The 23399-nt window shown below is 38.6% G+C and overlaps 1 protein-coding gene across 7 annotated transcripts in view; it reads left to right on the top strand.

Moving 5' to 3' along the window:
• Positions 1-22304, top strand: part of XRCC4 (X-ray repair cross complementing 4) — a 342053-nt gene extending 319749 nt beyond the window's left edge. For 5 of the 7 annotated variants that reach the window (XM_064273781.1, XM_064273771.1, XM_064273775.1 and 2 more), the window contains one exon: positions 1621-22299. In XM_064273781.1, coding sequence (XP_064129851.1) covers positions 1621-1732 — 112 coding nt within the window. In that variant the 3' untranslated portion in view covers positions 1733-22299. Of the gene's footprint in view, positions 1-1620 lie in introns of all 7 variants that reach the window. The other 2 variants (XM_064273778.1, XM_023545602.2) reach the window with 2 other exon arrangements.
• Positions 22305-23399: the final 1095 nt, after the last annotated feature.

Below are 23399 nucleotides of genomic sequence, written 5' to 3' on the forward strand. Positions count from 1 at the left end.
ATAAACTATGCTATGCCAATTGAGCTAGATGCCGCCTGAGACCATGGTCCCCAGCCCTTAGCCCAGTAACTTGATCCCTCAGGGAGTTTGGATGTGTCTATGAAGCTTCTATGACTTTGCCCTGGTCAGGTTTTACTAGTTTCCCCACTATTGTGTACTGTCTTACCCTTCACCAAAGTTTCCACTTATCTGTTGTCTAAGTTAGTGTTTTTCCCTCCCACCTCTCCCCTTCCTCCCTCGTAACCATCAAAGATTAGTTTTGTGTGTGTGTAAACTTTTTCATTAGTTTCTATAATAAAGTTAATTATTAGTTTTTATATACAAATTTTTTTTTATATACAGTGTCCTTTTGTGATTGACTTATTTTACTTATATAACTTATTTCACTGATAATGCACTGTAGATTCATCCCATTGTGAGATGTTTCACAGATTCATTATTGTTCTTTATCATTGTGCAGTATTCCATTGGGTGTATGTACTGTATAGTTTGTTCATCCATTCATTTGTTGATGGTCATTTAGGTTATTTCCATCTTTTTGCTGTTGTGAATAATGCTCCAATGAACATGGGTATGCATATGTCTATTCCTGTGATGGCTTTTATTTCTCTAGGCTGTATTCCTAGGAGTGGGATTGCTGGATCATATGGTATTTCTAGTTCTAGCTTTTTAAGGAAGTACCATATCATTTTCCAAAATGGTTGTATCATTTTACATTCCCACTAGCAGTGCATAAGAGTTCCAGTCTCCCTGCAGCCTCTCCAATATTTGTTATTTTCTGTTTTTTATTTTATTTTATTTTATTTTTTGATTCATGCCAGTAATGTTGGGGTGAGATGGTATCTCACTGCAGTTTTGATTTGCACTTCTCTAATGGCTTTTTTTTTTTTTTTTTTAATGGCTAGTGATTACGAGCATTTCCTCACTTGCCTGTTGGCTGCCTGAATGCTTTCTTTGCTGAAGTGTCTGTTCATATCCTTTGTCCATTTTTTAACTGAATCATTTGTCTTTTTGTTGTAGAGATGTTGGATTTTCCTATAAATTTTAGAGATTAGGCCTTTGTCAAATATGTCATGGCCAAAAATTTTTCCTAGTCTGTAGGCTCTATTTTTACTTTTTTGGTAAAGTCTTGTAAAGAGCATAAGTGTTTAATTTTTAGAAGATTCCAGTTATATAGCTTATCTCCTGGTGTTTGTGTATTATTAGTTATAGTTTGTATCGTATTTATGCTGTGTATTAGGGCTTCTAGCATTGACCCTATTTTTTCTGCCATGATTTTTATAGTTTGGGGTTTTATATTTAGGTCTTTGATCCATTTTGAATTCATTTTGTGTATGGTGTGAAGTATGTGGCCTTTTTCATTTTTTTACAGGTAGACATCCAGTTTTGCCAGCACCATTTGTTAAAAAGAAAAGGCAGATTAATTCTATAGCTATTATGGAGCTTCAATCCCTTTCATCTTTCTTTCTTTATGGTTAACACGTAATAGGGAAATAAATTCTCTAAAGGAATTCTGAAAACAGGATTGAACTTATTTCACTTATGTATCACTTAGTCTTCTCTTATTCTGTAATGGACTTTTTTTTAAATAAAATTATCTTTATTTTCTTTTTATTCTAGGCATGATCCTTCACTACCTCAGACACTGAAAAAGGAGCACAGCTCAGCTGAAAACATGTCCTTAGAAACTCTAAGAAACACCAGTCCAGAAGACCTCTTTGATGAGATTTAACTGTCTCAGAAAAGTACTTTGATGTTTGCTTGATTATGTTTTCTATTCATTTCTTTAAACTGAAAAAGCAAAATTTCAGCTCAGCAGCAGCTATTACTGCACCTTACAGTTTAATTACATACACACTGAATTGAAACCATTGTGCAAAATGGATTACACATGTATATGAAGATATGATTTGATGACAGTGGCACATTATTCTAAACTATTCATTCACCATGCCTATAATTACATAAAACCTCAGACTTTTTGTTGCAGAAGACACATTTATCCTTATTCACTTCACACATATAATATGTGGTAGCTGTCTAACAACCTGTCTAGGAAGATTTGGAAATAGGACAAAGAAATCATCTTTTAATAAAGGTCCACAGTTCTTTTCTGAATAGTCATATTCTGAACAATGATGTTTCAGCATTTTGGGGGGGCATAATGTCTGAAATCTGTTCTTAGTTTGTACATAAACAATCAAAATATCTGATAATGAAATTTCTAAGGCACTGAAGATTTTACGTTTTTTGTAAAATTTGTCACGGAGCTTAACTTGTTCATTTCCTATAGTAACAGACCTTTATGAAGTGCTTATTAATGTAACAGTAGTGTCCTTTTTGTTTAAAAAGCATATTTTTCAAGGATTATTGATAAAAGATATTTATTTTACATATACAAGGGCCCTCCTGGAAGACAGGGACTTTGTCATATTCAGTGATCAATTCTCAGTGACATTTGGCTCTATTTTTATTAGTATTCACTTTTTCTACATCCTAATCTCTCATTCTATCTTCAGTTCTCTCCAACTGAACGTTCATTTCCTCAATGATATGCAAAGTTAACAATGACCACCATGTTGCTAAATATAATGGTTGATTCTCAGCCCTGCTTTTACTAAGCCTCTCAGCCACATTTCACACATTTGATCCCTCCTTCTTCAGGAAACATTTTCTTTACTTTACTTCTGCAGTGCCATATGCTTTTTGTATTCCTCCTTCTTTTTGGCCACTTTTTTTTAGATTTCTTGGCTGAGTCCGTTTCCTATGCCCAAGAGTTAAACATCGGAATCCCCTGGCGTCAGTCTTCACTGTTCTTCTCTTCATTACCCACATTGTTGTCTTTCTAGGTTATTTGTGGCTTTAAATATCATATATACACTAATATCACCAAAATTGGTATATTTCTGTCTATATAGTCAAATATACATACGTACATATGTTATAGATGTGTATGTATACACACACACATATATAAAATTTATGATTTATGTATTGCAGAAGAAGTTTCTAAATATTTCTTTGTATCAAATTTTGGCACATCTTGGCATCTTTTTTCAAATTCAGATACATACATCTGTCTACTTGATAACTTCATTCCCATCCAAAGCAAAGATTTCATTATATCCTTACCATCATTTCTTTCTCAGCCTTCCCTGTCCAGTAAACTTCAGTGCCATTTACCTAGTTGCTTCAAACTAAAACCCCAGGAATCGTCTTGTGCCTCTCCTCCCATCCCCCAGCTCTGTTGTTTTTACCTCCAAAATACAACTTGATTCTATCTGCTTCTCTCTATCTCTACTACATCTGCCTCCTGACTGGCTTCCCTGCTAAATTCTCTACTCCCCTACAACCCAGCCATGCAATTTTTAAAATCTTAAATAAGATCATTTCACTGCTGGGATTAAAACCCTCTAACCCACTGCTCTTTGAATAAAATCCATACCCCTTACCATGACCTACAAGGTCTGATACGATAAGGCCACTACCCTCCCAACCTTACTTCACACTCCTTTCTCTTAACTCACCTTGCCCCTTTCCTGCCTGTCAGGTAGGCCAGATCTCAGAACCCTCATCTGGAATCTCATCTTCACAAGACTGGTTTCTTCTTATCTTTCAAATAGCAAATCAAATGTTACCTCCTCAGAGGTACCTTCCCTGAAACACTCTTTAAAGTTGTGCTTCTTACCAGTCACCCTCTGTCCTATTAGCATGTTTTGTTTTGTTTCACTGTGCATATCTCTCTGCAGTTACTTTTTCACATCTTTCTCTCCCCGTAGAATGTAAGCCCCATCATAGCAGGGACATGTCTATCTGCTTTATCTCTCTATACCCAGCACCAAGAATAAGGCTGGGTTCATAGGAGCTTTGTAAGTATTTGTTGAATGAATAAATGAATTTTGATCACAAAGTAGACACTCCAATTTTTCTTTAAGTTATTTAACCATTTTGAAAAGAAGCTCATTGAAAGAGTAGAATCTAGCATGATGATTTGATACAAGGAAATAATTGTTCAGAGAGGTCAAGTGCCTTTTGTGATAAATTAGTTATAAATTATATATATGTATGTATTATGTATATATTTATAAGTCTGACTATAAAGAGAAAATAAGAAAGGAATTACACATTATTATTTATATCAAGAACAAGATTTGACCAAGTCAATGGAATGACAAAGTATTTTAAAGAGAAATTTTATTGCATTTTATTTCATAGTGGCTTAAATTTAAGAGGAAAAATTAAAATTAAACATAAAATGTAAAAATATAAATATAAAATATAAATTTGTATTCAGCTATATTAAGATGTCACTATAATATTGAGCTTTATATAATCCAAACTTGTATCTATTCAAGAATTTTGTACGTAAAGCACCAGAATCTTAATATTATCTCACCTGCATAGACCACAAACAGAGCCAGTGTATCATTGACCTAAATCAGTATCCCAATCAGTATACAACTGCCAATTATGTGTGTGTGTTTTAAGTGTAGAGAAGAAGAAACAGAAAGGAATTTTGGGTTCCCTCTCACTAGTAGTGGGAAGGAGGTATAGGGAAAGTGTTTCGTAATCAGTCGTAACAATGCAGAGTCTATAAAGTTCATATTATTTAGAAAACCGTGACTGTGTTTTTTTCAGCACAGTGGATCTTTTCAACCATTGCTGTGCATCAGGTTGATTTGGTTGTTTAGGACAGAGCATAATAAGCCCATAATTATGGGTTTCTCCTTTATATTTAGTGCAGAAAAACCGAATAGATGATTTTATATTTCTTGCCCTGTGTAGATAGATAGTTATAGATTTGATATTAAGATGTCCAGATCTAGTCATTCCACACCATGTTTTTCCTCACATATCTCCATCATCTGTACTCTAAAACAGAGCCCTGGTGGTGCAGTGGTTAAGAGATTGGCTGCTAGCAAAAGGTCAGCAGTTCAAATCCACTTCTTGGAAATTCTGCTCCTTGGAAACTCTATGGAGCAGTTCTACTCTGTCTTATAGGGTCACTATGAGTTGGAATCAACTCAATGGCAATGAGTTTGTTTTTTGCTTATTTGTTTGTTTTTGGTATACTCTAAAACAGATTGTTGTGCAAAGAACACTGAACTGAAAATCAGAAGAAATGAGTCCAAATGCAACTTGGCTTTTTTGACGTTAGTACCCTCACCTCTAAAACTAGGAGATTGCATCACTGAAGCATTTTGTTTTTTCTATTTTTCAGCTTAAATTTAAATAATTCTTAACCCTTCCATCAGATGATATGGCTCAGGCCTCATTAGGGAAATTTCCTGAAAGAAAAAAGTCCCTTCTCAGGAAGGGATGTCTTCATTACATAGTTTTAAAAGGTCAGGAAACTACTGTAGAAAATATTTTTCTTAGTGGCCTATAACTGAAATTTATAAAATACTAAACCCTGTGTTTTTGAGCCAAGCAGCTCTTTATTGGGCTTAAGTTTGATTCAACAGATGTTTAGTAAGGATCAGTTATGCACAAAATATATAACTGGGCCATGTGGAGAACTTAAGGATAAATTCAGCTATTCCACAAAATATCAGTGAGCATTTGTGCAAAGCTCTGTTCTGGTCACTAGTGGTGTGGCAGTGAATAATACAGCAAGTACTCTGTTCTTGCTGAGCTTATATTCTAGTGAATAAAACATGTGGCCTGCTCTCAAATAATTGAGGATATGGGATGGAGTGAGGAAAAAGATTCAGGCCTGAAACGACCATAGAATGAACTATTATATAAAGCAATGGTAGGATATGTGGCATTAAGAGAAGATTAAAAACTTACAAGTTATGGGTGAGGATCCATAGAAGACAAAAGACCCAATGGGGAGGTTAATAGAAATTGGGAGGGGTTGGTGGAGTGATCTGATGATAAGGCCACCTGCCTTGGATCAGATGAGAGTAGAGAAGGTGTTGGGCTGGGGAAAGGTGTGGGCTTAATGCCTAAGTTTGTAATTGTGGGTCATCAGAATGAAGAAGACAAGTTAGAAGATATCCACAAGGAATGTTAACCAAGGGCATTTAAGAACGTCAACAGTGAACCAAGTGTGTAATAAAGACATGTCAAGAATTAAGCTCCACAGTTCTAACTGGTATTTCCTTGCAAGGTATGAGCTGTCAAGAAAACTTAAGGTCATGACCCATCCTGGACTTCTGGGAATGGAAAAGGAAGGGGCCATCAAGGGGCCTTCTGATAGACACTGCCCAGAGGAGAAGTCAACCCCCATCCTTTCATGGCTCTGTCATTCTTATACTTGGTATTATTTATAGAATCCATTTTTAACAAAATGAAATTAAATATCTGACATCTAAACTCATGAAAGACCTCATGAACTTACCTACAAGTCATGAAATCTAAAAAAAAAAAAAAGATAATTAACATATTTTATACTCATTTCAGTGATTTTGTAAGGGAGAATGGCAATCACAAAAGAACTATTCATGCATCCATTTGTAGCTATTGTTTGAATTAAAAATTTTCACTGCTTATCTGACAGCTTCTAATAAATACCTTTCAAGAGCAGATTTCATTTGGGAGTGTTCTATCAGCTGATTTGAAATGGGTTTCTCTGTATTTTAATAACTGGAAAAAGATATCTTAAACAATACATTAGAACAAGTGTTTGGTTGCTTCATTAACTGACCACCACCTCTTGCCGTAATTTCCGACGCTTAACCACTCAACCGAAAACACTCTTCAGCCTACTTTCTACTCGTTTTTTCCCTTTCAAATACCTCAAATCCTCTCTTCTACCCACTATTGTCCTCTCCAACTTGCCTCTCTTCTATATGAATACAATTCAGTATGGATTTTATTATTCATATGTTGATTTTTCCTTCCTTTTTCCAAGGCGCGTTATAGTAGCCTTCCATCTCCCAATTTCAGAGAGAACTATACTTTTTGATTGTGGTTCTCTTTGGCCCAAGACTCCTTCTGGTCCTGCAGGGAAGGAGAGAGAGATTACGGCCTTATACCCATCGTAATATTGGATGTTCCTATTAAGGGCAGGAGCAATTTTAGTGTCCACTGTTCCAGTAAATGGAATATAGTCTTGTCATGAACCACTTACTTTTGATTTAGAGACAGTTTCCAATGTAACTGCTATCTTAGAAACAATATAGCCAGTCAAAAAAATATAGGTGGATTAAACAATTTTTATGGTGCCTGCTCGCACAAGACTCTTCTAGGAATCTGTCTTACCGTATATTCCTCCAAAGGCAGAGCCTGAGACAAAGGCTTGCACACAGCTAATTTATCTGCGGATGTGATCATAGGGAGCAGGAGTGCAGGAAAGGGAGGTTAAAACAGGAAAGAAGGAAAAGCCAATGCAAGAGTGCTTTATTAAGCCCACTGCCCTTGTGGATGACTGATGCTCTCTCCCACTAGGATCTTCTGAGGAATCTTCCAAAAGGTTCTCAGAACTGTACGCCCAGGGATGAGAAGGATTCATTTATTGGTTGCAGTTCCCCATTGGTCAAGGGTGGCCTGGCAGAATTGGCTTCACTATACGTATGTCTGGGTTGCCATATGTGAACACACAGCAGATTCCTGCAGTCGATCCATGCTGCAGTCTTAGGGAAGGGGAAGGGCAGAAAACAAGAGTCACAAAGGTGCCAGTTGTACTTACGTAAAGTATGGCAAAGCCTGCCCAGAACTGATTGCCAACCAGTGGCTGACAATTGACACGGGGCCCGGAAGACTTTGAAGCAGTGTACAAGGGGTGTTCGATATAGTATCCATGTTTTATAGACATGACCCTGTCCCACTTCCCAGCCCCAGCCGTAGCTGATTAGATCTCAGGGAAGAAATGCAACCCATAGCCTGGCTGAACTTGGGTTCAGTGAAGAAGCAGATCTATAAGTTAGCAGAGAAAGATAACTGGGAGTGAGAGAAAAGAGCAGATAGGTGCTGAGAAGCAGAGGTGTCATGTGACCACAGAGAGAGCTTTGAAGAGTAGTTAGTACCTAGGATATTAGCGCCAGTTTCAGTCCATGCATATCCTTACAATCCGTGGTCCCCTTTTTGAGGTTTTATTAAGGGAGCTGTTCTTTAAAACAAACAGTTAACTAATAGGGAAATTGAATGTATTCTCCAGAGAAAGTTTCAATTAATTTTCAGCATTTTCAATTAACAAGTTGTCACTAGTTAATATTGCTATCGAAAGAATATTTTGGGAGACCTGTAGCCTGGATTGGAAACCCTGGTGGTGTAGTGGTTAAGTGCTACGGCTGCTACCCAAAGGGTCAGTAGTTCGAATCTGCCAGGCGCTCCTTGGAAACTCTATGGGGCAGTTCTACTCTGTCCTATAGGGTCACTATGAGTCGGAATCAACTCGACGGCACTGGGTTTGGTTTTTTGGTTTTCTGGGTAGCCTAGATTGGTATAGACAATTAAACTTTGAAATATAATGGTGATATAAAATCACTTTTATAATTAAAATTCATATAAATTTTATATGTATTTCTTAAATTCATTAAAATGACATTACATCCAGCTAAGTCTTATCTCCGTTAGATATGTCTTCAGATCACTGACAGATTTTAATGGTAGTAGTACGAATTGTCTGCGATCTTTGCAAACATAGGATAATACTGTAATTTCTTTTTAAGCCTGTGATTTCACAAAGTTGTCCCAACTGGTAGAATATATGCACATTAGTGGTACAATTTTTATTTGGTCTTATCAAATAATCAAAGACCTACCATATTTTTATGCAAATAACATAAGCCTTCTATATTTGTTTGCCTACTGCCCCCCCCCCAAGTATTTTCACAAGCACCACAATGCCAGTTGTTTTTTACATGTTGCTTTTTTTTTTCTGGGTAGGGTTAAAGACAAAAATTAGCATAGAGTGCTGAAGAAAATACCTGGAGCGGGAGGGGCAGTTGGCAAACAAACAGAAGTCATTACTTGCATAAAAATATGGTACTTTCAAGATACAACATTTTTATGTGATGACAAAGGTTTTTGTTGTTATTATTGTTTTTTCTGTTACTCTCAATTATCAAAAACCTTATGAGCATTCCAGAACCTCTACTGGGATGCAATGATGGTAGTGATGACGGGAAGGTTATTCTTAGAAGTGATGATTTTGCCATTATTCTTTGCAAATATTTAGGGTATTCAGATATGAAAATGTCCAGGTCCTCCTACTGAATAACAATGGAAACAATCTTGGTCCACTCCCCCAAAAGATACTCATCACAAATGATTTATTTTATATATATATGTATATGTATGCGTGTATGTCTGTATGTATTTGTATCTGAGGAACTAAGTTTACTATGGAAGATTAGACTATTGCCATTAAATATTTATTCCCCACCACCATCATTGCATTGAATTGCTTTGGCCAAATGAATGCACTAGAAATAACAACGTAGCAGTTGTGAGCCTAGGAGTTAAGAGTTGTTACCTGATTCTGCTTGTCCCTTTGGGAACTTCCAACTACTTCTGTGAGAGGAACATGCCCCAGGTAGCTGATGCTCCTTTAGCCTGGAGCCAGAACCCACTACCATGCGGTCTTCAGGAGACCTGTTCACTGGGTCCAGGCTACATAAACTGAACCACCGTCAACCATGCTGACCAATGAGCATGAGAATAAATGCTTGCTATCAAAATCCACTGAGTTTTGGGGTGGTTTCTTACGTAGCAGTATTTTTACAATAGCTAACTAATACAATTACTTATAGAATAAATTTAAAGAGTCAATTTTACAACATTTGTAGGGAGCTCTTATAAACAGTATATACTTGGGACAAAAATCAGATGTCTTCTTTCTGGAAACTAGTAGTAAAGTAAGTAGGAACTAATAATGCATTTGAGGACAAGATCAGGCCAAGTTTCAGCCCTGTCTCTGCCACATGTAAACTACAAGTTACTGCTTTTTGCTGAGCTTTAGTTTGCTCATCCATACAATGGGCATTAAATGAGATAATGCACATAAAGCACTTAGCACAGTGCGTAGTACACAGTAAGTGATGCACGTATGGAAGCTGTCATCATGGTTGCTATTATTACACAATAAAATCAACCGTAATGGATCAGCACAGAGTTTTGTACAACCAGATTATCAGCTAAATTAACCCTGTCTTTGAAATGTATTAGCTCGAGCTCCCTATCCTTGGTCCTTTCTAAAGCCTGATGCTCTTCCCAAGATTTTGTGAATTCCTGTGTGATATATTTTCATAGTCACTTCTCTGAATTCCACTGGACTCTCAGTGTCACTCGTGTTTTATCAACCCTAACTTTTTCCTTTCTCAGCTCCATTCCAACCGAGGCATGGAACGCAATCCCTTTTCTTTGATCCCTAACAGAAATATGCATAAGTCTCTGTGCATAGCAGAGTTTATTGAAGATTTGTGCCGGAGAGAGGCTGTTTACATCAAAGAAAACAAGCAATTTAAATTTGATTTTATCGTAACTAACCTTTAAAGTCTTCTGGGTTTTCTACTTCAAGAATTTTCCATTGGCCACGTTTTTCCATAGGGTCCAGCCTTCTGCCATGTTATCCATCTTTTTCTCTCTCTTCCCTCCTCTTTCCTCTCCTCTCTGCTTTCCCGTAATTGTGATTGCTTTATTAGGCAGAGCAACTTTCTTTTGATAGCCCCTTGGTTTTATAAAATAGTAATGTAACTTGTCAAGATATTTTCTAAAGCTATGTATTTTTTTATGTATTAATATTTTCTACTTACATCACATATGCAGTGTCATGTTAAATAAAATGAAACAAAAATGGCATAAATTCCAGGGAAAACAATGCCTGGCTGAAGTATTTTGGAGAAATAATGTGACTATCAAAAGGTAGGTGTATTTGCATGGAAGTATAAAACATTAAGAACTCCAGAGGCAAACATTGCCAGTCTCTGTCCAAATGCTCTTGAGGAAAGAAAAAAATCTACCCTAGGGTTTAAGTAATTCATTCATTCAGTTATTCATATTCTTCCTCAAACGATAAAATTAGAATTTGGCTATTCTGGCTGTAACTAGTTGCTTTCTGTTTGGAATTTCACAGAATAGTTACTTTTAACTTGGATACATATTTTCAAATGCAACAATTTATCATCCAAAGGTGATGTTTAATTAACAAGAATTTTATGTTCTGCAAAATCTTTGACATTTGAAGAAGGTAAGGGAGAGAGAAAAGTATAAACTAAAACAAACACTAGCATTTTCTTGAGAAAATCTACATAAAATAGTGTCATGTCTATCTTGGTTTGAATTTTCCATAAGAGCCCTAACCTATCATATATGATATCCATAAATTTCATAATTGCCTGCAGTTAGGATAAGTTCAGTAAAGGTTTTTGGATGATGGTAACCCAATGTGTCATTTCACTTTCACTGTCCTTTGTATCAGTCATCTTATTTTAAGAATTTAAAATCTGGTCTATGTACAAGGACAGACTTTCAGCTTACACAAAGTTCTTTGTAGGCATGTGTGTTCATTTATTCATCAAATGTTCCTGAATATTTTGCACCAAGCACACTGCCAGGCACTGGGAATATGAAAAGAAGGGGTAAAACATCACACTAGCCTTCCAGGTATTGGAAGTCTAGATGAAAGACAGAGGAAGAAATACCAGGGTATGTGATAAGCACTATAATAGAGATATGCCCAGGATGCTCAGGGATGCAGGGAGAATCATCCTGCTCTTATATTCTGTTGGGAGAGCACAGGGAGAGGTGGTGGATGTGAAGGGAAACATGACAGAGGAGAAAGATGAAGTGTGAGCTCAATTTCAGGGATGATTTAGGGTTTGCCTGATGACCGAAGTACAGTTAGCCAAGTGTGAGACACAGAGGAATAAGAGTATGGCATATTCAGTGCCTTATGGAAGCCCTGGTGGCGTGGTGGTTAAGCGCTATGGCTGCAAACCAAAAGGTCAGCAGTTCGAATCTCCCTGGGTCCTCCTTTTAAACTCTATGGGCCAGTTCTACTCTGTTCTATAGGGTCGCTATGGGTTGGAATCAACTCGACAGCAGTGGGTTTTGGTATGGCTGGAGAGGGGCTTTAAGTGAGAATGGGGACAGGTGAACTATGAGGCTGGGAAAGGAAGGTGGGATGGTCTTGAACATGACGCGAAGAGTTTAGATTTTAGCCTGAATAAACAGTTACAGAAAGATCTTAAGAGAAATAAGAGGGTGACCTGATTAGATTTATCCCTCTGGAAGGGAAAGCCAAGGACAATGTGGGGGCACAACCACATACACCCAGAAGTCTCCCATTCTCTGCAGGCCGTGTAGATCCCTGATGCTACTCCCGTTCTGTCTGGGAAATTGCCAAACCTCAGCTCACGTGAAGGAGTATCTACGGATCAGTTTTTCAACCATCTTTGGAAATTGAGAGACTCTTGGCAGAGTACTGCTTAAACCACCCACACACAGAGAGAATCCCCTCTCTGGTGCTTGTCCCTGGGGCCTTGATATAAGCGGAAGTGGTCTCCTTGTCTCCTTTAGGAGCTATTTTAAGAGCTTTTTAAGCCTTTTGTTGAAACAGCTTCCTTTCCTGAACATTCCCAACCCTGCTTTGACATTACCGCTTCCAGCTCGTATGCACCTTGGGAGGAATCACCGTTGCTATCATCAGCTCACTTCTCCTTGCACCTCTTTCTGGATGTTGTAGGTGCAGCTGTGCTGTTGGCTGCAAATACATTCACATTTTTTTCCTAAGGCTTCAGCGCACTGTGTGAAAGTAGCAGTTCTGGATCCAGACTTAGGGGGACTGGGAAGAAGTGAAGTTCAGCACACTGGTGCCATTCAGTGAATGTTAAACAACATAAAGCATGATGAAAAAGGTGAAAGGAGACATTGTAAACTACCTTTTATTCCCTGGAATTCTGATCCCAGGAAAACTAAAAGCTGTAGAGCATTCCCACCTCCCTACCCCTGCCACAGGTATAAAGTGGCAGAAATAGCACTTTAAAAAAAAAAATCAAAATTATATTTTGTTTTCAGGTTTCCACCAAAAACCTGGGACAATATTTCTCATTGTCTTTCTGGTAGACACACATCAGCCACTATTTCTCCCCCATTTTCAGTGGGTTAGGGCATGAGGAGGTGCTTTTTCCTTCTCACTAATGATTTTTGCAGTAACTGAGTTTTATAAGATAGAAAAATCTTTTGTGAGTCAATCATCCAGTGCACTTGAAAATACTTAGGTTTTCTATCTCTTCTTTTCTTTATCAGAAAACCATTTGCAGCCAAACCTTCTATGAATAGGGCTAAATCGTACCCTAGAATCATTTTTAATGTATCTTAAATATTTAAAGGACAACCACCAGCATCCCAGGAGCCCTGACACAGGTGTCAGCTTCCCCACTCGGGGTCAGCCATCAGTCCTGCTAATAGACCACCTCCAACAGCCTCTCTGTATAAAGAAATGTAAGGTTTAGTATGATTTTATTCCATTTAATTAAAGAACAGCTGAAAATCCTGTCTTGCATTTTCAACACATGGTTCCAATTAGTGCCACAGAGCAGGACCTGAATTTGATAAAAGCATTGACGGGTACCCTTGGTGCCTGTGCAATGTACTCTTTCATTTTACAAGATGGCTACCTTTTTTAGATATTAACAAAAACTCAGAGGTATGAGTTTAGAAAGAGGTGAAGAGAGGTGAGCACAATTTTGTTTGAATTGCCTGCTGTAGACTTTTAAAACCCTGCACGAAGGTAGCTTTTTTGGTAAAATCTGCACTGGGCATTCACAGGTTGTGTGCAAAAAGCATTATGCTTCATGAGACTTAAACTCAGATGCCATCACATGGGATATCCATCACCTCAGGAAATACCACTTACTGTACTTTAAATGTGCTTAACAGGGTCAATCTGCACAAAAGGCAATGGAAATCTCCATTCAAATAAATTGTTTCAGACCTCGCTATAACTGGTGGGACATCTGCCTTCAATGGGCCTTTTCCTTAGTAAGTTTTGGAAGTTCATATATTTTTAAATAGTAAGGTAAAACTGGTGCCTCACAATCTAATTAGATGGGAAATGCTTAATTTAGTTCATCACATCTTACCTCTTGCTAAAATAAAGGGAGCTAGGCAGGAGGAAGATGAGAGAAAATATGTGAAGTGTTTTATAACTGTTTCACATGGTGTGTGTTCCACGCTGTATGTATCAGGAGCAATGGGATGATTTTCCACAGCAGGTCATGGGAAAGCATGATGTCTTCGGTCCCAGGTGTGCAAAACACTTATACGGTTATAGGGCCCTGCATGAAGGCTGGAAACAAACCTCTTTGTGCCTGGCTTTCATTTTCACAGCTACCATTCAATTATTGGTTCATAATGCACAAACTAAAGAAATGTGCTGATCAAGAACAGTAAACTTTGTCCCTTAGACTCACTACCAAATGTCTTATTCTGAAATATCATCCAAAAATGCCACAATAAGAACAAAACTATGAACAGACTAAAACTCAGTGAATGGATTCCTTATAATAAATGTCAACTTAAGAGAAAAAATAATAATAGTTGAAATGGTCTTCCTGCCCAAGACTGTGTACCAACAGATTTACTACATCTCCTCCCTTGGTTCTCACAAATATAAAATGGAGTTTCCCACTTTTCTAGAAGAGGGCCCAAATAGTAACTGCCAGAAACCCTACAGGCATGTCCTTACTTGTCCCCTCTCTCAGCTTCTGCCCTCTGCTGACCATTGGGTATATACTTTCATTGGACCATATAGAGAAAAGTATGTCATCTCCAATTACTCTTTTTAACAGCCCCACACACTCTCACTTCAATTTGCCTTAATAATACATAGATGATTATTCTCTATCACTAGTGAATAATTTTAGTTTTAGAATATTTCTAAATAAATAAAAAATTTCTAAGTTATCTCTAAATCACAAATGCAACCATGCTGCAGGTAAAATTCCCATTCTCAAGCCCACTCCAATCAAGCCATCGTTTTCACCAATTCACAAATAGTTCTTATCAAGGTCAGAAATTCAATGGCAATTCCTAAGTCTCAATCTTAGTGCAACATATTACTTTAAATACATGTACTCTGGTTCATCACTCCCTCCTGGTTCTCTTCCTATTCTACTGGCTATTCTTCTTTACTCCTTATAAGTATCCTTTTCTGCCTCCTTCTAATTTTCCCAAAAAAGGTCTTGTACCTCATCTCTACATTTGTCCTCTAGGTGGTCTTACCTAGTTCAATGAGTTTAAGTGGTTTTATACACCAAAAAATGCCAACTGCCTGCTGGACCTCTCTATTTGTATGTCCAATAGACATGTTATATCTAGCATTAAAATCTTTCATTTTCCCCTCAAATATGCTTCTTCACTCGTCTTTCCAATTTCATAAATGGCAATTCCATTTGATTAGTTGCCAAAGACCAAAACTTTTAGAGACATCCTCATTAATTTATCTGTTTTTCTTACCACCTACATCTAATTCATTAGCAAAACACGCTCAAAATCTGGTTCCTTTTACTGCCCTAGCATTAGGATAAGCTCCCATCCTCTTTGACCTGGATTATTGCAGTAACCTCCTAACCAGTTTCACTACAATCTCTTCACTGAGTAGCCATGACCATTTTAAAATGCCAGTTCATGTTTCTTCTCTGTTCAGAGCTCTCCCATACCTTCTCTGTATACTCAAGTGAAAGCCAAGATCTTTACCGTAGGGTACAAAGCTCTAATAATCTACCCCAACTCCATCTATAGTGGAGTGAATTACTTTTATATGGCCGTTCTAGCCATGGTCTTGTAACTCCCCAAAAATGATTAGCTGGCCACAATCTTGCAAGGGATTGGTCGATTACTATGCAAACTGAGTGACTTACAGTCCACTGAGGGGATTGGCCAGTTTGTGGTCCTGATGGGAGAGCCATACCTTAAAATTCAGAGTTTGTTTAATAAGGGCCAATCCCACAGAGGTTCAGGGGGGACCTCGATACCATCCAGAAGGGTTTGGGGCAAAGTTTGTCCTTTGGACCAATGACCTCGGGTCTCTGCCCTGAAAACCTCCTAGACCAAGAAGAACGAAGACATCATGAGATGCAAGAGACAGCAGTGGAGGGCCTGCCAGCAAGAGCACCTTCAGGTAGGAAGCATGCTGGCAGAGCTAAAAGAGCTATAACACTTGTCTGTTCAGGGCAGAGGCGTGAGTGTGCCCTGTGCAGAGGTTGCCTTGAAGGATCCTGTGCATGTGTCTTCCTACAGTAGGGCAGAGCCAGGAGCCTCAGGGCAGGAGGCTTGCCAGCAAAACTAAAGCAGCTATAACACTTGCTTGTGCAGGGCAAGAGATGTCTGAGCATGCCTCATGTGTTGTAAATCCTAACCCCTATATCTGTGTTCCAATATGTCTGTCAGTTTGTCCTACTGGGATGGCTTTCATGTTGCTGTGATACTGGAAGCTTTGCCACCCTTATTTCAAATACCAGCAAAGTCACCCATGTTAGACAAGTTTCAGCAGAGCTTCCAGGCTAAGACAGACTAGGAAGAAGGACCTGGCCGTCTATTTCTGAAAAAAATGGCCAGTGAAAAACTTATGAACAGCAATGGAACATTGTTTGATATAGTGCCAGAGAATCGGCCCCTCAGCATGGAAGGCATTCAAAATACAACTAGGAAAGAGCTGCCTCTGCAAAGTAGAGTCAACCTTAATGACGTGGATGGATTCAAGCTTTTGGGACCTTCATTTGCTGATGTGGCACAACCCAAAATGAGAAAAAACAGCTGCAAACATCCATTATTATTCACAATATGGAATGTATGAAGTATGAGTCCAAGAAAATTAGACATGCTCAAAAATGAAATGTAAAGCATAATCATCTATATTCTAGGCATTAGTGAGCTGAAATGGGTTGATATTAGCCATTTTGGATCAGACAATCATATGGACTACTATGCCGAGAATGAGAAATTGAAGAGGAATGGCATCACATTCATCATCAAGAAGTACATTTCAAGATCTATCCTGAAGTACAATGCTGTCAATGATAGGTTAATATTCATAGGCCTATAAGGAAGACCAGTTAATACAACTATTATTCAAACTTATGCACCAACCACTAAGGCTAAAGATGAAGAAATTGAAGATTCTTATCAACTTCTGCTCCTTGGAAACTCTATGGGGCAGTTCTACTCTGTCCTATAGGGTCGCTATGAGTCAGACTCGACGGCACTGGGTGTGGTACTGGGTATCAACTTCTGCAGTCTGAAATTGATAAAGCATGCAGTCAAGTTACATTGATGATAACTGGAGATTGGAACACAAAAGATTGAAATGAAGAAGGATTGGTAGTTGGAAAATATGGACTTGGTGATAGAAATAAGGCAGGAGATCAGATGATAGAATTTTGCAAGACCAACGACTCCTTCATTGCAAATACCTTTTTTCACCAACGTAAACCATGACCACACACCTGGACCTCACCAGACGGAATACACAGGAATGAAATCGACTACATCTGTGGAAAGAGATGATGGAAAAGCTCAGTGTTTTCAGTCAGAACAAGGTCAGAGACTGACTGTGGAACAGATCATCAATTGCTAATATGTGAGTTCAAGTTGAAGTTGAAGAAAATTAGAACAAGTCCACAAGAGCCAAAGTGCAACCTTGAGTATATCCCACCTGAGTTTAGAGACCATCTCAGGGATAGATTTGATGCGTTGAACACTAATAACCGAGGACTAGATGTGTTGTAGAATGATATCAAGGGCATCATACATGAAGAAAGCAAGAGGTCATTAAAAAGAGAGGAAAGAAAAAAAAGACCAAAATGGATGTCAAGAGACTCTGAAAGTTGCTTTTGAACATGAGTAGTTAAAGCAAAAGGAAGAAATGATGAAGTAAAAAAGCGGAACAGAAGACTTCACAGGGCAGCTGGAGAAGACAAAGTAAAGTATTATATAATGGCATATGCAAAGATCTGGAGATAGGAAGCCAAAAGGGAAGAACATGATCACCATTTTTCAAGCTGGCAAAACTGGAGAAAAAATTCAAGCCTCAAGTTGCAATATTGAAGGATTCTATTGGGAAAATATTAAATGACACAGGAAACATCAAAGAAGGTGGAAGGAATACACAGCGTCACTGTACCAAAAAGAATTGGTTGACATTCAGCCATTTCAGCAGGTAGGATATGATCAAGAACCTTTAGTACTGAAGGAAGAGGTGCAAACTGCGGTGAAGGCATTGGCAAAAAACAAGTCTCCAGGAATTCATGGAATTCCAGTTGAGATGTTTCAACAAACGTATGCAGCCCTGGAAGTGCTCTCTTGTCTATGCCAAGAAATTTGGAAGACAGCTACCTGGCCAACTGACTGAAAGAGATTCATATTTGTACCCATTCCAAAGAAAGGTGGTCCAACAGAATGTGAAATTATCAAACAATATCATTAATATCACACACAAGTAAAAGTTTGCTGAAGATCATTCTAAAGTGGCTGCAGCAATACATCAACAGGAAATTGCCAGAATTTCAAGCCAGATTCAGAAAGGGACGAGGAACAAGGAATATCACTGCTGATGTCAGATGGCTGAAAGCAGAGACTACCAGAAAGATATGTACCTGTGTTTTATTGACTCTGCAAAGGCGTTGGACTGTACGGATCATAACAAATTATGGATTACATTGTAAAGAGTGGGAATTCCAGCACACTTCATTGTGCTCATGAGGAAACTCTACTTAGACCAGAAGCAGTAGATCAAACAAAACAAGGGGATACTGTGTGGTTTAAAGTCAAGAAAGGTGTGCATCAGAGTTATATCCTTTCCCCATATTTATTCAATCCGTATGCTGAGCAAATAATCCGAGAAGCTAGACTGTATGAAGAAGATTGCGGCATCAGGATTAGAGGACGACCCATTAACAATCTGCAATATGCAGATGACACAACCTTGCTTGCTGAAAGTCAAGAGGACTTGAAGCACTTACTGATGAAGAGCAAAGACCACAACCTTCAGTATAGATTAAACCTCATAATAAAGAAAGCAAAAATCCTCACAACTGGGCCAATAAGCAACATCATGATAAATGGTAAAAATATTGAATTTGTAAAGGATTGCATTTTACTTGGGTCCACAGTCAGTGCCCATGGAAGCAGCAGTCAAGAAATCAAACAGGGCTTTGCATTGGGCAAATCTGCTGCAAAAGATCTCTTTAAAGTGTTAAAAAGGAAAAATGTCACTTTAAGGACTAAGGTGTGCCTGACCTAAGCCATGATGTTTTCAGCCGCCTCATATGCATGTGAAAGCTGAACAATGAAGAAGGAAGGCCAAAGGAGAACTGATGTCTTTGAATTATGGTTTTGGTGAAAAATATTGAATATACCATGAACTGCCAGAAAAAGGAACAAATCTGTCTTGGAGGAAGTACGGCCAGGATGCTCATTAGAAGCAAGGATGGAAAAACTTAATCTCACATACTCTGGACATGTTATCCAGAGGGACTAGTCCCTGTAGATGGATTGATGCAGTGGCTACAACAATGGGCTCAAGCATATCAAAAATTGTGAGGATGATGCTGGACCGGGCAGTGTTTCCTTCTGTTGCATATAGTGTCAGTATGAATTGGAATAGACTAGACTGCACCTAACAACAATAACAACATACCTGTGGTTATAATCCCATTTGGGAAAGGGTTTTCTTAGTTATGCTAATGGAGCAGTATTAGTGTAAGGTGTGTCCTAAGTCAATCTCTTTTGAGATATGAAAGAGCGGATTGAGCAAGGAAGCAGAGATAGGGGAAGACATGCCACAGCACATGAGCTCTCAGAGGAACCAAGAAACAGAAACCGAGACAAGGTCCTTCCCCCAGAGCCAACAGAGAGAGACAGCCTTTCTCTAGAGCCAGAGCCCTGAATTCGTACTTCTAGTCCCCTAAACTGTGAGAAAATAAATTTCTGTTTGTTAAAGCCACCCACTAGTGATATTTCTGTTATAGTAGCTCTAGATCTATTCTGTCCTATAGAGTCGCTATGAGTCGGAATCAACTCGATGGGTCTGAGTTTAGATCACTAAGACGTAACTTATAAAAACCTAGCATGTTACTTATGTTTGTTTATTGACAAATTCTCACCAGATTGTAAACACAATTAGAAGAGGAACTTCCTCTGTTTTACCCACTTCTGCAATCTTCATGCTCAGAGCAGTGCTAGGTATACAGTAGAAGCTCAATAGGTATGTTTTGACTTAATGATCTACATTCGTATGATGATAACCACAGCAGCTGTAAGGCATAGTAAGGTATGTTTATTGGGCTCACTAAAAGTTTAGTAGAACCTATCCTTTACTATATCTAATTTGAAAGGCTGTCCAAAGTACAGGATCAGACTCTTGAAGCATGGCTAGCTCTCAGGTTTTATATTTCCATGTATAACCATCAATGTGTGGCTAAAAATGAAATTGTATTAACTTTGAATACCCAAAATAAAGGTCCATGTCTTTAGTCTATGTGACTGCTGGGCTCTTCTCTCTGCAAATCCATCCTGGTCATGGTTTACCATGACAGCCAGCCAGCCACCTGGCTCAGGTCTTAAGTCTCTGCTCCTCCCATGGGCCACTGCTCACTCATCTATCTCTCCAAACTAGGTTCCCTTAAGTTACTGTTGTCCCACTGTACTACTTCATCATCAAAGAGGGGATCAAGCCTTCTCTTGATTCCCTACAGCACAGCAGGCTGTCACTTTAAATAAGTCCTTATCAAGATTTCCAAAGACCTTTATGTTACTAAATCTGATGACCATTTTTCAGTCTTTATCTTATTCACACTGACAAAACTGATTTCCTGAAAACCTGAAAGGTTAGGGATAATGCAAGTGAAGTAAAATTTAGTTTACCGCAACCAGACATGTAGGGAATCACCAGTTACATGTGGCCGCGTTACAGGAGGCAGCTTATCAACATGACATACGCCCAGCACACAAATACACATACCCTTCAATAAGTGTCTCCTTGACCATGTCTACCCTCCCAGCCCATTCACCCTGAGGCTCCAGGCAACAAAGAAGTCCCTCTGCTCCTCAACCTGAAACCTGCTGCTGGGGCCATCATTGCATATTCCAGGATCTGCCTCTGACAAGTCTGTTGCCGTCAAGTCGATTCTGACTCAAAGCGACCCTATATGACAGAGTAGAACTGCCACATGGAATTGCCAAGGAGTGGCTGGTGGATTCAAACTTCTGGCCTTTTGGCTAGTAGCCAAGCTCTTAACCACTGTGCCACCGTGGCTCCATCAAAGATGATCGATTAAAAATTCTCCAAGGGAAGCCCCACACCCTGCCTCAGAGTTGGCTATAACCTATGGACTTCGGGAGGCACATAGTTCAACATCAGTATATTTCCTCAAAACTAGGGCTATTCAGTCATTTATTTTACCAAGCATGGGGCATCTGCAGTCCAGTCTAGGCTGTACCAAGCCCAGTCCAGAAACTTATCCAAAATGACAAGTTCAGGTGTACCCAACTTTCCTGAAGTCTTTGAATTTTCTGATTCTAAGATTGTGACATATCAGGATAAATACATAAACAAACAATACAAAATAACACATAAACACATGCACTTATGTTCACACACACGTGTATGAGAGCCTGCATTTTCTCAAAGTCTCCCCAAGAATAAACAATAAATATGCTATCAGAAAACAGCATAAATCCAAATAAAAAAAGAAATATTTTCTGCCCTAGACTCTGCACTCCTGCTCCTCAAAAAGTGTCTACAGAGAACAGAGCTCTGTCTGATCATACCCAATTTATGTGACTAAATAGCAGAGCCATTCACTCGGTTTAAAATGTCTGCATCTAGGTTATTATTTCTCCTTCAGAAACAAGGGAGTATTTACTTTCTTTATTTTGTGGAACCAAAAGACATATTGGGTTGGTTTGCCAGATAAAGAAGATGTCTGCTCTAGGTCCTCACTTCTTGGGATATAAAAAAAAATTCTTGCAGCTTCAAAATGTCAGATTCCCAAGCATCTGCCTATTGGTGTCCAAATTTTTTGAAGAACATCCTCATGCAGAAAACCCCATTACATATGATTTGCTGAGTTTTTGTGGTTTGTACACATTATTTCTCCATAATCTGGGGTTTCTTTATCTATTAGATAACAGTAATGCTTTGAATACAAAGGCTTTTCATGCTGTACAATAAATTTTTACAACCTTTCTTAATTGTGAAATGATACTGTTTCTAGAATAGTGATGGGAATAATTTCCTAACTGTAGGAACCTGATTAGGCAGAAATTGTAAAAAGGCTCATCATGTGGTTTCTTAGAGTGGCCTATAACAAGTTAACTCTGGTTAGATGCCCTTTAAATAAACTCTGTGGTGAGTCAAAGCCCTTTTTTTTTTTTTTTTTTCTGCAAATGGGACTACCCATTGTGACAAAAAATACAATTTGCTTTATCTCTGTTTGTCCCACTCCATCTCTCATGACCCCTTCAATGGGTCCCCTCTTCTGTAATCTTCCTAGCCTTCCCTCTAAAAGAATGTAACTGTCCATGTCTCTTGTCCTGGGACACGGCTGAATGACAAAATAGCTAATGTGTTTACGACTTAATTTTAGTTGGGCCTTTGCTGATTTAACGCAGAGTTACTGATATAAGATTTTAGACTTTGTAACCAACCAGTGAGGCTGTTCTTTTAGACAATGTTTGAGTGCCCCTAGATTCCACAGCATAGGTGGTTTTGTATCTCACGGACAGGTATAGAACTGGTTCACACGGTTTATGGTGACAAAATAGCAGGAGCTTCAGTTTGTTTTTTTTTTTTAAAAAACATGGCTGTGTACCTCTTTTTTCAGTGAACTCTTACACTGAATCTCAATATGTAAAACAACAAAGGAGAAGTCACTGTAGTAGAGGTAGGATCCTGGAGTTCTGATTTCTCATTCTTTGGGAACAAAATTTGCAAGCCATTGCTTTACTGTTTAAGGGAACAGATGCAAGAGTCAAATGGTTGAGTTCAAACACCCCTGGAAAATATCTTCCTCTTTCTGAACTTCATTTTTGTCCTTTCTAAAATGCAGTCAACAATTCTACATCATAGTCCCTGGGTGGTACAAGTGGTTAACATGCTCAGCTGCTAACTGAAAAGTTAGAGGTTCAAGTCTACCCAGAGATACTACCACAGAAGAAAGCCTGACGATCTACTTACAAAAAATCAGTCATTGAAAACCCTGTGGAGCACAGTTCGACTCTGACACACATGGGGTCGCTGTGAGTCCGAGTTGACTCAACAGCAAATGGTACTGGTAATCCCACATCACAGGTGGATCTGAGGGTTAAATGAGATGATGTCAGAAAGTATTTAGCACAGTGCCTGGTGCACAAGAATAGCTGTGTAAGTAAAAGGGACTGTTTGTGTGAATTTGCTGCCATTTCCATCTTGGCAAGAGACTGTGACAGGAGATAGGATGAAAGCAGGA

The sequence above is a fragment of the Loxodonta africana genome, chromosome 2, assembly GCF_030014295.1.
Source record: "Loxodonta africana isolate mLoxAfr1 chromosome 2, mLoxAfr1.hap2, whole genome shotgun sequence".
NCBI lineage: Eukaryota > Metazoa > Chordata > Mammalia > Proboscidea > Elephantidae > Loxodonta > Loxodonta africana.